Source organism: Triturus cristatus, chromosome 2_2 (genome assembly GCF_964204655.1).
Source record: "Triturus cristatus chromosome 2_2, aTriCri1.1, whole genome shotgun sequence".
Taxonomy (NCBI): Eukaryota; Metazoa; Chordata; class Amphibia; order Caudata; family Salamandridae; genus Triturus; species Triturus cristatus.
The window spans coordinates 1,223,608,902-1,223,625,990 of NC_140582.1; the positions used below are offsets into that span (position 1 = coordinate 1,223,608,902).

General features: G+C 44.6%; 1 protein-coding gene across 2 annotated transcripts in view; it reads right to left on the reverse strand.

Moving 5' to 3' along the window:
- The window catches only part of LOC146863446 (all-trans-retinol 13,14-reductase-like), a 121,524-nt gene that overhangs the window by 37,447 nt on the left and 66,988 nt on the right, over window positions 1-17,089 (reverse strand). For both annotated transcript variants that reach the window (XM_085642880.1, XM_085642881.1), the window contains one exon: window positions 6,629-6,738. In XM_085642880.1, coding sequence (XP_085499006.1) covers window positions 6,629-6,738 — 110 coding nt within the window. The remainder of the gene's footprint in view (window positions 1-6,628; window positions 6,739-17,089) is intronic.

A 17,089-nucleotide genomic window follows, 5' to 3' on the forward strand; every position in this document is an offset into this window, starting at 1 on the left:
CAAGTCACCTTTACATCTATAATGCTCAACATATTTATATAACCAATAATCAATAAAAAAATAATTACCAATAGAAAACAAATTGCCATTAAATTAAAAATATAGCTAATTTAAATAACTTCCCACCCTATTCCCCTACAAACCCAACAACTCTCTACAACACTATAAATATTTTTTTTTAAAACAATTACTAAATCACTTAACATTACAAAATATAATTTTTATATTATTCACGATTATACCTATACTAACATTTAAATTAATTTTTTACCTAACCACATTAAAATTATTTAAGAAACGATATTTTCTTTACAAATATATTACTGAAAACAGTATTAAAAACAATTATATTCATGACACAATTATGATGTACCAAAACCCTGATATTTTTGACAAAAAAGTTATGTTGATTTGCATAGCGCATTAACCACCTGAGAGGGTATCTAGGCGCTTGGGAAAGTTGTGTAGATGTTTAGTTTCAAGTTTCTTATATGAACAGCCAGGTATTCAGCTACCTGTGGAACTGGAAAAGTGAGAATGAGGCTCTGATGTGTTGAGGGAGGTAGTTTATTTGCCTTGGGTACATTGTAGGAGAATGAGCGACCTGCAGTTTTGCTTTTGCGGATGTGATGTGTTTGTATCACAATATTTTTGAATCACAATATTTTTTCTGATATTTATGTTCTCCGATATTTAAAACTCGATATTTTGTCCAAACACCTCTGTAACCGATGCAGTTGAATGTGGCCGGCTGCATATCTGCTGAGGTTTTTCATGTGAGAGATGGTACTTGGGGGATGTTTTGAAGGCAGATAAGATTGAGACCTTATGTCTTTGAAGGGTTCTCTTGTGCAGAAGTAATTTGAAGAAAAAATAGAAACCCCTCCATACAGAATTTGTCCACATCATGTCTCATAACACTAACTGGGAATTCCTAGCTTGGGTGGTTTTCAAGATAAATAGCATGTTGGGTGAATTTAAATTCATCACCTTGCAACAATTTGAACAAGAAATCTTGGACTGTAGGTTAGGATCACCAGATGACCTGTACACCCTGTAATCTTAGTCAAAACTTGACAGTCTAATAATCAGAATTTTAATCTTCTGCTTAACTCCTCATTGTTCCACGGATTTGGGAGAAGGCTAAAGTCAAGCCTCTGCCTAAAAACACCTTACCCATTGCTCCCAGCCTTCTCCAAAATGTTAGAGAAACTGGCCAGTACTGAATTGTGAGAACAAAATTTTAACATGCCTTGACCAAGTTATAGAATGAATGACGCTTATCCACTTAAAATGTAATAAAGAAAAAAACAGAGATTATACTCATCGGTAAAAATATGGATTTATAGCCTCCGATTGGTGGACAGAGGGATAGGTCACCCCTTCACTGACTGCACTGGTGGCGAGAAACATAGATGTTAATTTTGATGAGGTCTTGTCTTTTTGTCCACAAATCCTTGCAGTGACGGGAACATGTTTCTCTCTGATAAAGTCATTAAGCGAGTTCCTTGATCTTCTGCACTTAAATGACCGAATAATAGTGGTATATGTACCTCTCTTTTCAAGGATGGACTATGCCAACATTCTATATCTGGGTTTACCGAAATATCTAACCAATAAATTACAACCCGTGCAGAAAGAAGCTGCGAGACGGGTGTATAAAGTTTCCCGCCAAACTTCTGTCTCAAGCCATCTGAAAGAGTTGCCCTGGCTACCACATTTTGTCTAAAACTCTCAGCTTGGTACATAGAGATTTGTTCTTCGAGAGAGAACCAAAATATCTCATTCATGGATCTAGTCACTACTCCACCTTTAGAATATTGAGATCCTTCAAGTCTAACCCTCCACGCGTTCTGAAATTCAGATTGTCTATGAGAAAGGGCAGCTTCTTTATCGGAGCTCCCTGCAAGAGCTTGGAATAAACTCTCTGAAAACCTAAGAATCATAAAAAGATTACAAGATCTTCAGGAAATAATTAAAGGCATCGCTGTTTGTGTGACGATAATACTTGGTTGACGGAATGGCCCCTTCACACGGTTGTGTCACCACAAGCAGAGCACATGGTTTTCAGGCTAGCGCCGGGACGCCCCTTGGGGCAGAAGCCAGGCTCTCTAAGAACCACCTCATTCATTCATTCAAGGAGGCCAAAGGAATGGGACAGTGAATTGGCACAAGAAGGCTTTGGGTAGAAAGCTGGATTCAGGAGTCAAGGGGGTGGTTAGGGGTGTGGGGAGTGAATGGCTAAGTAGGGTGGAGAAAGGCTGTGGGTTGTTTTAAAGATTTCGATAAAGACATTTAACTGGGCTATGATTTGCACTGATAACCAACAGACTGGACTGGATTAATAAACGTGGCTCACTGACACTGCAGCGCAGTAGCACACACACTGACATTTGCAGACGAGACTCGTGTCTCTTTCAAAGTTGCTACCTTATATGTTTACATGGTTAGCACAGGAGCATGCACAGGTCACAAACACGTAGGTGCAGTTTAAGGCTTACCCCACCGTTGTGGGTGCCTTAGGGAAAGAATCCTTAAAAGGCTAAGTTGCAGGGCGCCTTGTACTAATACTGACAGCAAGGCCCCGACACAATGCAACAGCAAACACATATTCAGTATTTCCGAATGGGCCTCCTGCCACCATCTGTACCTTGTCGGGGCACAGATTCTCTAATCATCTCCTATCCCCTAAAACGGGAGATCGAGGCTGGGGAGGTTGAAAACTTCCTGCTAGACAGGTTTCTGACTGTCTAGTAGGATTGAGAAAATGTATGATGGGTTCCAAAACGTTCTGGTTCCTTGACAGGGGTTTACATAAGTGAAATGCAAAGGGGTCTATTAAGATGGCGGGCGGACACCGTAACAGAATGTGGGACCATCCGCCAGGGGTGCGGCGGTCCCGCACCTGCAATTAGGATTAGAACCGTGGCGGTGGCATCCCCCATTCCCAGCATTGTGGCGGGCGGTGCTCACAGCACTGCCCGCCAAAATGCTGGGAATGCACATTGTGCATTGGCATGCACAAGGTGACAGGCACCGCGCGGTGCCTGCCACCTTGTCCATGCCAAAGCAGGGGGGTACCATAGGTACCCCCATGTGCACCCCCCAACATCCTGGGGGCCTGCTATGGGCCCCCAACAGCAACGCCGCCACGGAAAGGCTCATCTCCGCCCGCATTATAACATGGATGGCGGTATCTTGCAGACACTCTGCCACCATATTATTCAGGTTTTCCACCCAGTCGACTCGTCGACCGGCGGAAAAGCGGGGGACTGTCTTTCCGTCTGCGGCGGACACTCCCAGCCATCCTAATGTGGCGGGGGGTCATTCATGGCAGGATGGTGGGTGGATTGCCCCCACCGGGCCGGCAGCGGCTACCGCTGGACCGGCGGGGGCGATCCGCCCGCCATCCTAATGGGCCCCTTAGTGTGAAATGATTTAAGAGCCAAATTAGTTTGGCTGATGGAGTTTACTCCATCGGATTGGTGGAGGGCATTACCTCTGCCATCCTGTGGGACCTCCGCCTGCCAAGTTTAGATATGTCCGTCGGCGCGGTAGACAACACTCCACATTGATAGGAGCTGCAATCATGGTGGTTCCAGTCAATGTAGGAAAACGTTTATGGAAGGTACCATCGGCCATGACAGCCAGCCATCAAACTTTATCAAAACAACCCCACAAAGCAGGAGTTTGGTATTGAAAAACAAAACACTGATGACCCCCACGCCCTGGGAGTTTGCTCCCAGGGTGTGGGCTGGTTATTGTTTTTTCCTGTCCCTCACCGTGTTTCCAGCAATGATGGACAGTAAAAAAAAGGATTACACTGTCCACCCAAAATATGGCAGACAATATAATGCCCTACCTCCGATTCTGCTGACGGAGCCAACGGGGGCTACGTTGATAGAATAGTAAAAGTCCATCCATCTCTAAAAGAGGTGGTTGGACCAGGGGCTTGGGCAGCAGAGCACTTTTTTGCAATTTTGAAGTAGTACCCTGGCGGCTGAACTCTAATTCGAGATTTAGAAGTTGTGAAGTTAAGGTTTAGCGCAGCGAAATTCGGGTAATTTGCTTTTGCATAATTAAATACAATTTCAGAAAAATTTATTGAAATTATGAGTAATTATGTGGAATGCAAATATGGCATTTGTATTTCAGCATGAAATGTGCCAGTGCATCTATTTTGACACAATGACTCAATTTGCACTAACTAATTAGCACCAAAGACACAAGTGCCACAAATAACAGCCACTTTCATTCTGCTCCCTCTGTTGTTCTCTCACTTGTCCGCTATAAGTTTGCTGCAAACACAGCATAAATATACAGCATGGTGTAATGGTGTCATTTGAGAATAAAGCGAAATTCCTGAAATTATACGAATTACACCAACATAAATTACATTTTGCATAGGCCTAGCGATGAATGCCAGTTGAAGCATACAGGGAATCACGGAACACTAAAGAGCTGCCAACCTTTGCGCCTTGCCTAATGCCTGTGGACAAGTGTAGTAGAAAATCCTTTGGTGAGTGGATTAGGGTGGAGATAGACACCCTACAGGAGGTAGACAATTTGGGACACCATCACTTCCACAGACGTTGCCTTTATTACCGAAATGTGGCTCAACCCCTCCTCGAACCCAAACATCACCACCGCTATTCCCAAAGGCTACAAGAGGATGAACCCAGACCATGCCAACAAACAAGGCGGAGGCATCGCCATCATCTTCAAAGGAAACAATCAGATGCACCATCACCAACAACTACCCCACACCTCTCATGGAACATCTCAACTTTTTACTACAAACTGATGTGAAGACCACTATAAGAAGCACCCTCGCCTACAGACACCGGGACCACAAACAACTTTCTGCAACGCCATCTCCAAATTCATTGCTCCCCAGCAATAGACTCTCACCACTATGTCGTTCTCGGCGACCTCAACTTTCACATCAACGGCCTCAACGACGCCAACTTCATCACCCTCCTAAAGAACCTAAGCAACATCGGCCTCTCCCAACTGGTCACCGAACCCACACACAAAACCGTATACACACTCAAACCCGTTTTTACCTCCAGTGACAGAATAAAATTCAGTCTCAACACAGAACTTTCCTAGACCAACCACACCATCGTGCACTTCAACATCACCGGCGGCGAGCACACCAACACCAGGCGTCAGATCTTCTCCCACCACAGCTGGTGCAAGGTCACCGAAACACAGTGGTCATAGGCCCTCACCACCTCCCAACCTGTGGCCTCAACAGACCTCAACCAGGCTATCCAGAATTCAATAATAATAATAACATCACTTATAAAGCGCCTGGCTACACCAACTGGTATGTCCCCTTACTAAGACTGCTCTTTCAGACAAATAAGGGGACAGGAAATGAAGGGAGCAGAAAGGGTCAGGATGCTCGAAAATGAAAAATGCAGGGGCTCCCTGTTGAAAAAGCCAGGTTTTTAACTTTATCCGGAAAAGGTTCTCTGATGGCTCCGATCGCAGAAACAAAGGCAGAGCATTCCAGTTTTTAGCTGACAGGTAGCTAAAAGAGTGTGCGTCAATTCATGCTTTTTTAACCTTGGGAGTTTTAACCAGATGAGTTCCGGTGGATCTGAGATGCCGTCCTGGATTATAAGAGGTGAGAAGGTCCCGCCGGTAGAGCGCCTGGATAATCAACAGGGTCGACAGAGTTGCCCCAATGAAACCCACTAAATCCAACAAGACCTCCAAACATGCTAGCTGGTGGACCCCAGAACTCAGGACCACCAAGTGCAACTTGCATGCCACCAAGAACCCCGCCGACAGAGAAGCTCACAAAACAGTCCTCAGCAACTATCATCAGCACATCAAAGCAGAAAGCAGATATCACCACCAACATCGCCTCCATATCCAACAACACAAAGGAACTCTTCAAAATAGTCCAAGAATTCGCCAACATGACAGACAGAGAGAACACCATCTATCCCTCCCAAGAACTCAGCGACACCCTCTCACACTACTTCCACAGCAAGATCACTAACATCTACAACAACGTCTACATTCAACCCCCCACCATCAACCACGACGATTTTAAGCAACCAGGGGACACCAGCCAAACCATTACCACCTGGTCACCGCTCACTGCCCTGCCCACCTCAACTATCATGTCTTCTATGCCCCCGGGGTGCCCACCAACCCCTGCCCCACCACCTCTTCAACCTCACAACAAAACCTATCAGCACACAACTCACCAACATTCTCAGCACCTCCATCTCTTCCCAGACAAAAGGAAACATGCAGATGTCAGACCCCTATTAAAGAAATCCTCCGCAACCCCAATGATTTAAAAAAACTATTGTCTGATCCCCCTGTTGCCTTACCTGGTCAGAGTGCTCAAGAAAGCATTACTTTGCATGACATTTGATGGGTTTCATAGAGTGTCCATTTGGGGTACCGGGGTTACAGATCAGGGCTCTCCCTTTCTCTCGTGCATCAAATGAACTGAATGGTGATGCACCTTTTAGTTATTAAATATTTGGTGTGTGTGTGTGTGAGAGGGAGAAGCCTATATGAGTTAATTGATGTAGCTAGTAGTCTCATATTGGGGCGTCTTGTTGGTTCAAGCAAGCAACAGATTGATAGGTTGTCATACCTGGATGTCTTTGCTGGTAGGTTGGGTCCTTGGCTGATGGAAAGGTGATTAACACCATTGGGATATTGCCAGGTACCTCCTCTTTGCGAAGAGCTGCAAATCGAATTGTCCTGCATGGGAACAAATCAAGAGCTTGTGAAGCAGCAAAGTCCTGGAGAGCTTCTCCAATTCAACTGCTATTGACCTGCATGTGCTAATGATTTTCTAACCAGCTCCTGGAACCTAAAATGAATGTGCTGAGCTTATCCCAGCAGCCCATGTGCCCCTAATGGAGAGTCGAGGTCCTTATTTGATCAAACTTTGTATCCTCCAACTGAGCCTGCTGTTCCATACATGAAAACATGTCTCTTCCCAAGAAGCATCTAGTTCCTTCAGCACCAAGATGCTGCTTTTGTGGTGAATGATCACTTTATTAATAATTGTTGGAAATGTTGCTCTTTCTGCAGGGCCCTCTTGTTTTTTCTGCCTTCCTGCTTAACCCTGCCAGTGCTGGCTATATCACTGCTAATCAGTGGTAAAGTGCTTGTGCTCCTCCTTTGAGCATGGTAAAATTGGTATACTACTGAGCGGCATATTAAACTTACCTATAGGCCCCTGGTATCTTGTACCCACGGTGTACCCAAGTCCTGTAAGGTAAATTTCACCCATGGGCTGCAGCACTCATTGTGCCACCCACTGCAGTGAAAATGCAAAGATGACTGTAGACCTGGCTGTACAGGTTTCAACTCCAGATTCGATCTGTCAAAACAGCCCCTCTTGACAAGCCTAAAACTCTCCTTTAGATATTAGTCGCCCCTAGGTAAGCCGTTCTGCCCATTAAGGCAGGGTGCCTGATATTTAAATGCATGAAATTTACAGCCTAATGTTAAACGTTTCTTGACGGTGGCTATCCCCTCAAAGCTACTTTCACTGTAGCAGGCTTAGCCGCCCCATAGGAAAGCACTGGAATATAATATTACACCCACTAAATGTAATATCCACATAGGAAGCAGATAGAGAAATATTTCAAGGACTCTTTAATAGATAAACAAAATAAATCTTATAGGCAAAGTCGAATTTTATCTAATACAGAAAAGGTACTTTAGAAAAGTAATCTTTAAAAAAAAACTTTTTATTCATTTTAATAACAAACAATCGGCATTTCACATGGAGAAACACAAGGTATTGATTCATATGGCAGTTCATCTGGGAATCTAGGCAGTTACAGGAATACATCACATGGGTTGGGAAGACTATTAAGGGGATATAGGTTCGTCGTCAATGGGATCTGTAGGTGCAACACATATATCTCCCCTGTAGGCGTTCCATTTGGCCCACACGAGGGACCATTTTTAGGGGCAGCCTCTTGCCACATAGACTGTTTTCTCCCTAAACATGCACCAATCAAGATTTCTTTTCCACGTGGCAAGAGTCGGGGGTGACATCCCCCCCATTGCCGAGCAATGTCTCTCTTTGCGACAGCGGCTCCCATGGTGACCCATAGATTCTCTGCCCCTACCAAGTCAGTGGGTTCTCACACATTAAACAAACATCTCTTGACCTCTGGGTGGATATCTTTGTGAAGGACATCTCTCATGACCACATGTATCCCCCTCCAATACCTTTGAATCTGTTCACACTCCCAAAGAATATGCATGAAGGTCGCGACTTGACCACACTGTCGTCTGCAAGCCTCACTCTCCCCTCTTCCCATACGGACCAGTTGGGGCCCGGTGACGTAAGTTCTGTGAAGAATTTTCAATTGCGCCATGCGGAGACGTGCAGAGATTGCCCCCTCGCGAGGGGAGGCCACCACCTCTCGCCACTTCTCCTCGTCAAGCATGAAGCCGTCCCTCTCCCAAGACTCATGCAATTTATCGAGGGGATCCGGTGAAAAGTAACCTTTTTGCTGCCTAAAGCCTCTGAAGGCGTTTGTCAGTATTCAGCTGTCACCTGGCAGTTTGATGGGTTCCCTGTACTGAGGTATGAACTGCTCTCCGGATATGGACAATGGGCCATGGGTCTAGGGATGAGTTGTCTTCCCCTTAACAAGATGGCCTGCTCCCAGACCCTTGGGACACTTCAATGGTCCAGAAATTCTCACAGCCAGATGTAGCTTACACCTGGAGGCCTCACCTTTTGTCAGTGGTTTATAGTTACCACTGAGGTAGGGCTGCGAGCATCATCTATGACATTAAAATGTCAAATTGAAGGTCACATCCTGCTAGACTGGTATGCTGGGTTTACATATAACACGTGGGGCACACTTCTAAGGAGGGAAACAGAATGGCAAAACACTTTGTGAGTATCCACTACCTGGTTGCTAGAAGCTCAGCTTTTAGTAGATTTCTGTCTCTGAGTTTATGTTATGTTATGTTGATTTATATAGTGCACTAATTAACCAATAGGGTATCTAGGCACTCCGGCAAGTTTGTAGGTGTGTGATACCCAAGGTGCTTATATGAAGAGCCAGGTCTTCAGCTTCTTGCAGAACTTAAGAAGTGAGGAGGAGGCTCTGATGTGTTGAGGGAGGTTGTTCCATGTCTTGGTGCGATGTAGGAGAATGAGCGACCTCCAGTTTAGCTTTTGCAGATGTGGGAAATGTGTGCGTGAGTGAATGAGTGAGAGTGAGGCAGAGCATTGGTGTCTGGGGGGTTGGTGAAAGTGGATGCGGCTGTTTGTGTAGGGCTTAATATTTGTCCATGAGAAGTTTAAATTGGATGCGCTTGTGAATGAGGAGCAAGTGAAGCTTCCTCATGTGCGATGTGATGAGGGTGCAGCATGATGGGTCGCGTATGAGTCTTGCAGCAGTGTTCTGGATGGTCTGGAGTCTGTGTAGGAGTTGTTTGGAGATGACGGCATAGAGAGTGTTGCCGTAGTCCAGCCTGCTGGTGATGAGCGTCTGTGTAATTCTCTGTCTGGTGTTCTGAGATAACCATCTGAAGATCTTTTGCAGCATGCGTAGGATGTGGAAGCCGCTGGTGCACACCGCATTGACTTGAGCTGTCATGTTGAGCTTATCTTCTACAATGATCCCTAGATTTCTTGTGTGGTGTGTGGGTGTTGGTCCTAGCTTTGACGACCACCAGGTGCAGTTCCATGGGGAGGGCTTGTTGCCAACGACCAGTACTTCAATATAGTCGGTGTTGAGCTTCAGGCAGTTAATTTGCATCAAGTCAGGCAGTTGGTGAAGTTGTTTCTGGTGGTGTTGTCTTGTCCACCAGGGAGAGGATGGGTTGGATGTCATCTGCGTAAGAGATGACACTGAAGTCTTGTGATCGGATGATGTTGGCAAGCAGTGTCATGTATATATTAAAAGGGTGGGGCTGAAGGGTGGTTCCTGTGGGACTAGGCATATCAGTTTCTTGGTCTCTGGTGTGAGCCCGATCCTTTAGGTTCTTCCCGTAAGGAAGGAACAGATCCATTTGAGAGTGTATACTTGTTTGCCAATCTAGTGAAGTCTTCTGATTAGGGTGTTATGGTAGACATTGTTGAAGGCTCGTTGAGGGTACACTGACTGCCTAAAAATTGATTCTTGTGGTGGATATGGGAGGACACCAGGAGTACTATAGAATGCTCTCCACACGCACACTCAGCCCTCAGACTCCAAGTTTAGTGTGGCCAAAGACTTTGGCCATCTTGCAAATGCCCATAGTGGATGCGATTAGCTCCAGGAACCTTTAGACCATTAGATAGTGCATCCCCAGGTGTCATTCCCAACATCTAGCTCATGCCAGGCATAAACGTGGCACCTCCGAGCACCCACTTCAGAACAGTCCTTGACCTGTGGAAGATCATAAGAAGGCTAACCCTGTTCTCTGAGACCTGAGACGAGCCTAAAGGACTGGAACTGCTCTCTCTTGTAAACAGGACAGAGTGGTGGACTCCAAGGGTCATAAGGCTGATCTGCTGTTAGAGGCATACAACAAGCAATAGGAGGCCTTTGTCTGCACCTGCCCAGCTGACCAGCGGAAACTGAATCTGGACTGGACCCTGCTGTGGCATCTACCTGCCACACTGAGTCTCAAAGTGCTTCCTCCGAGGTCCTGAGGGAATTTAGATATGTACTCCTGTGGTGGATTGGAATTTAACAGACTAAAGTCAGAAGGTAAACTCTTTGATTAGGATGATTTTGGTTATTGTATCCAACCCGTACTTCATTGTGGCCAGAGTCAAACTTCGCCTAGGTCCTGTTCTACCATGACTATTGACTACTATTTGCACTTTGTGCTTCTTAGCGCTATTTCTACTTAAAACTTTAAAAATTCATATCTCCGATTCCCCAATTTAAGTGTAATTGTGATACTTAAATGTTATTTTAAAATATTTCTCTATCCAATTTGTTTTGGAATTTTCATTGTTTGCATCTCAGCTTTATTACTGTTTTAATACTGCACAAATACTTTATACATTGGTTCTAAGGTAAGCCTGTCTGCTCTGTGCCATAGCCACCAGTGGGTTGAGCTCAGGTTTATTTAGTGCATTTAGTGGTTCACCCTGACTTGAGGTGGGTACTTACCCTCTCAACTCATAGCTCAATTTCTTATAGTGATACAGACACAGAAAAATCTTCCCATACCTGAAAGACCAACCTCATCCTGCTGTAAGATGATTTTACCAAATTCTGAATCTGGGGCTCCCCTGTTGATTCACCTTGACGTATTGACTTTTAATTCCCAGGGGTTCACACCTCACTCTGTTGATTCTCATGTCTCTGAGGCCACTTCTTGACATCTGACCCTCATTTTTCCTGTCCTTAGGATAAAAGCTGTACTTGTGGCCTATTGTCTCTTGTGGGCCCCAATCAGTTAGTCAGTCTATCATCCTGGCCTTAATTCCAATTGCTCACATTTTCATATACACTCACTAAGCCACATATCAGGTGTGCTTAGCTGTACAGCTCCTAGGGTGTCATCCCCATCTGCTGACCCTCATTTATCCATCTGCTAAGCACCTGACATGACAATCCTCCTTCCTACCACTTTTAGGTGCCCTAATCAGCTTTCTGGACCAGGTCGTTCATTGTTACCCTGATCCTAGCAATCCCCCTTCTCTCTCTCTTTCTCTACTTTCTGGACTCCACTCTTCTATGTGGTCATACAGAGGATTTCAGATGACACAGCATCCCTTAAATATTCCATCCATCATTGCCAGTTACCCAATTCCTATCACATCATCAATAGAAAACAAGAAACATTGCAAACCTAGCTCAATGACATGAACAGTAATGTATCGAAGCCCAACTGTCACCAAATGTCATATCTCTTGGATTCACCCTGGACCCCAGTTTCGCTCAATGAACACATTGCCAACACACAAATATACCTTGGAACCAGGTCTCTTTTCTGAAGAGAGAGGACCCATTTCTCCCAGATAGCACTTTCAGAACTGCTTCTCAAGCCCTCGTACTGTTGTATTTGGATGGTGGTAATGCCATGCTCCTTAGCCTCCCAGGCACTACACTAACACCCTTTAAGGCACAGGTCTTCAAACTGGGGTGCGGGCCCCCCGGGGGGCATTCATTGATCCCTGGGGGTGTGCCAGTCCCTGCCCAAGAGATGCATCACCCTGACACAGTGCATTGTTTTCAGTGAAAAATAAAATGGGGAGCAGTGAGCAAGTCTGTAGTGGGCCATCATTAACCTCTTTTTTCATTCATATCGTGACTGGGAGTGGGCGTAAAAGGGGAAGGAACTCCAAATTATCCTCAACCCCCTCCCCGTCCGTTTTTGATAAAGAATCACACCTTTACACCTTAATACTTGGTTAATTTTACAGCTCAGTGTGCCCTCGCTGACCAGAACAGTATATTGGCAATTGTGTATTTAATTACATTTTTAAAAGGGTTAACAGAACTTAACTGGAATGTTTAAATATGATTAGATAAATTTAAACAGTGCAGTTTTACAAAATAATTGTGAAAAAATGTTTTCATTCTGGGGGGCCCTAATGATTTGTATTTTACACTGGGGCGTTGCATTAAAAAGTTTAAAGACCACTGCCTTAAGGGCATCATACATGATGCAGCACATTTCATCCAGGGCCTGAAGAAATATGATCACATCACTCCCATCCTGATGGAACTTCATTGGCTTCCCTTGCCGGCCCACACCATTTTCCAAACCAGCTGCATCATTTACAAAGCCGTCAAGACCAGCACTCCTGCTAATCTAGCAGACAAGCTCACCATCTCTGGTGGTTATTGACACACCCGCAACCAAAACACCATCAGACTGCAGACTAGGACGTGTGAAAAAAAGAAAAAACTTAGCGGGAGACCTTTTCCATCTATATACCGATTATCTGGGACAACAATCCTATATCCATCAAGACCGTCTAAACACTGCACGAATTTTAAAATAACAGTTAAAGACTCACCTCTTTAAAGAGCACTGCATCACAATGCATTAACCATCCACAAACCAACTAACTCTCCTATCACTTGTTGACTTTATGCTTGTCTGTCACCTTTTACGACACTTTGCTGCCTTTTTGGCTTGGTTTATGCTATAGAAAAATATCACATACATAGATAGATAATCTTCATGATGTGCTACTCACCACTGCATTTATGTATGGAGCTCAGGTGTCCAAGCTGACCTTCGACCTTAATATTTACACTGTCTGGGGTATGCCTCATCTAGCAAGTCCTTGGTAGTTTCATAGAGTGCTTTATGTTGCCTCGTGGATACTTCAGAGAGCAGTGATATTCAAATACGGAATTAAGACTTTGTGGTAGCGGGAGTCCAACTAAATGTGCAGCTTGACCCCCGATCTCGTTTCCCCAAGTATTGGATATGGAATTGAGCACTGAATCCATTAAGCCAAGTCTCAATCAGCTATTAATTTAGCAATTAATTGTTCCATCTTAGACCTGCTATTGAAGCAATGCATTTTAACAGGAGAGCTGAAGTGGCGTCATCCTGCCATCCAGCCCACAGTCCATCTTATTCCAACATCTACTCATACAGGGCTTGAGATACAGTTATTAGGATCATAGGTCAGTGTGGGAAATTGGGCTACTAGTTGAGGGGGTGAAACCCTACTCTCACAGCAACCACAATTTCTGTCAGGGTGAAGTCACAAGCAGTCTCAAATTAACCTGTGCTTACCCTGTGGTAGCCTGGCACAAAAACAGTCAGAATTTAGTCCAGAGGCAATGCGTAACATATGTATGCATCAATTCAAAAAAATAATAAAATAAAAACACAACACAAGAAACATCCCACACCAATTAAAAATAAATGAGTAAAATGTAATAGATTATTTGAGACCAAAAAGACAAAAATCCAATCAGTAGCATTCGAAAGATTTAGGTAAATAGCACCTAAAAGCACAAGGGCCAACTGTTGTTACCTGGTTGCGCTGGACCAGGACAAAGTCACACATTCCAGCTGACCACGATGGACTGCGGGCCAGATACAGGGACCAAGTTAAGTCAGCTGAACAAAGTACCTTAAATCCTGGGTGTGGAGCATTGCAAAATCCTGTGTCATGGATGTGTCACGCGTGGACAGTTCAGACAAAGACGACAAAGAGGCTTGCGATCAGAGGTCCTGTGTCGTTGTGAAGGATTGGCATCACACACCACCAGGTGTCATGCTTCATCATCTGCCAGTCCTCGCCCTCTAAAAACCGCGTTTGATAGAGGGCGGGCATACACCTGAAGACAGGGATGCACTTCTAAACTAAGTGGGGGCCCAAACAAAAAAAGGAGTGAGTGAATTTAAAAACCATCATAGTATACCTGAACAATTTTTATTCTATGGGGTTACTATGTGGCATTAAAATTTATAAGTGCGGTGAGTGGGGACCTTATCATCCCGCCGCCGCTGTGAATCAGTGATTGTTAATAGGGGGTCAACATGTTTCTGCCTGTATTGTCCACTTGGGTACGTGGCATTCGTCAGGACCTTAAATATTGGGCTCCAATCTTACCACTGGGGGCGTAGGCCTATAGCCAGCTGCCACCTGTTTAGATAAACCTGTAAGAGAGAGGGGGTGAGACAAACATAAAATACTCAAAATGGTTGTCATTCGGTAGACCTTGATGTGTCACAGTCACGCTCCATACTTACTGCTCTCTCCTAAAGTGAAAAAGGTGAAAAATTGATATGAGTGTCAGGCATCTGTGTTCACTCTGACATTCATGTGAAACAAATATAGAAGTCTTACCCTATTGGAAAAACCTATTTTTTTTTGTGATTTGCCCCCACTAAATTGGGCATCTCTTAAGACACAACTAGGGACGGTCCTTTCTGTGGTTCATAGCTTTGGTTGGAGGCTGACCGTTCTCTAGTGCCCTAACGCCTCTAGTTCCCTCCCCGGGCCAGACCCTGGGTGTAACTGTGGTTCTTCGTTGTGAAGGATGCCATAGACAGAGGCTTGCAGTGCGAAGTCCTGCATCGGGGATGCATTGTGCAGCAGCAGTTCTGTGAGTTGTGGGCGGCAATGCGATGTCCTGCGTTGGGGTCGGTCATGCAGCGGCGGTTTGGATGTAGAACTGTGAGGAGATGCATTATACTGTGCCGCTTCTGCACAAAAGTCAACAGCTGGGCTGGCAAAGCACCTTCAGGCCCATTTTCAGGAGTTCAGGACTGGGATGGACCACTTGGGGGGCAAGACTCACAGCAGAAAGAGTCAGGTGTTGGGTTCAAGGAGGTTCTGCCTTTTCTGTCCCCGATACCCTGATCAGGAGGCCAGCCAACTAGCCTGTGGAGTCACTCCGATGGTCCTGGCTTGAAGAAGTCCAGTCCTTCTCCCTCGGGCATCAGGATGTACTGAAGAGTTGGGTGTGAGGGTCCAATATTTATAATATATATATTTATAATATATATATATATATATATATATATATATATATATATATACATACATACAGAGGTGTTTGGAATATCCTGCCTTCCTGCCCTAGTTCTGGCTTGGGCCACTCTGAGAGGCACACAATACTAGTGTGAAACCCTTTGTGAGGGTGATGAGGCCTTTGTGTTGTGTAAGTGTGGTAGGTGACAGCTCCTCCCCTCTATCAATCCAAAGATTCTGCCAACACCTATTCCCCGTTTGTCTCATTGTCTTGGAGCAAAGCACATAGGCCAACTGTCAGCTACACCTAGTCACGTGGCCCAGCATACAGGAACCAATTGGTGGGTGAATGAAAATGACAACTTTGTAAAAGTGGCGTTTTCAGAATTGTGACTTAAAATATAACTTTACCATAAACAAGGTGTTTCAATTATAATTTTTTAAGGCACCTAATTCGACCTTCCTATCTGCTCCCAATTGAAAGTTATCCGTCATAAGGTAACCCAATGTTATCAAATGGGAGAGGTAGGCCTTGCAGAAGTAAAAACTAATTTAAGGGATTTTCACTACCAAGACATGGAAAACTCAAAAGTACATGTCAGACCCTTGAAATACAATGCACCCTGCCCTACTGCCTGCCTAGGGCTTACCCTAGGGGTGACTTTTATGAATTAAAAAATAAGGTTTAGGCCTGGAAAACTGCATACACAGCATGCAATGTCAGGCCTTAGACATGTTTAAAGGGCTACTTAAGTGAGTGGTCCCATGTGTGCTGAAGGCCTACTAGGAGAATTTAATTTATAGTCCTTGGGTATATGTGGTACCACTTTACAAGGGACTTTCAAGTATATTAAATATGCCAATTGGATTTAAGCCAAGTTTACCATGTTTCAGGGAGTGACCACACACACTTTACCACTAGTCATCAGTGATAAAGTGCATCAAGTCCTAAAGCCAAGAAAAATGAGATCAGCAAAAAGGGAGGACTAAGGCAAAATGTTTGGAGAAATACCACCCTAAGGCTGACACGTCTAACAGTCAGGCTCAAGATTCATGAGTCCAATACTAACTCTGTGTGCAAACTAAGACTATTCAGAACAGAGGCCTTAATACTGGATAGATTCACTGGGAATAGTGACTTGTCATATTGTTACAAACATTGAGCCTGGTTTGGAGCTCGAGAGACGGGGTACTCAGTCACGTTTCTTCCAACATTTGGGGTTGATGGTGTAATGACTTTTCCTGTCCATCACTGACATGCAAAACCTGGTGGATAGGCACAGGAAAAAAATCAATAATGTCCCTAGCAACCTCGAAAGAACTCCTGATGTGTGGGGGTCATTTGTCCTTTGTTTTTCAGAAATAAATTCCAGCTTTGGGAGTTTGTTTTTGAAAAACAAAAATCTTTCACAAGGTTGGTTATTTTTTGAAAAACAGAAAATGTTTTGAAAATTTTACGGCCGTTCATCAAACTTTTCCTACATAGACATGAACCGCCATGATGTCAGTTACTGTAAATGTAGAGAGACCTCTCTGGGGCCTGCAGACATCTCTAAATTTGGTGGATGGGATGACCGTCAGGGCGACAGAGTAAGTCACTCTGTTGCCCTGACGGACATAATCTATCTTCCAAATTCTAAATCAGTCCCATAGACTTGCTATTTGGTTGATTGGAGCCAC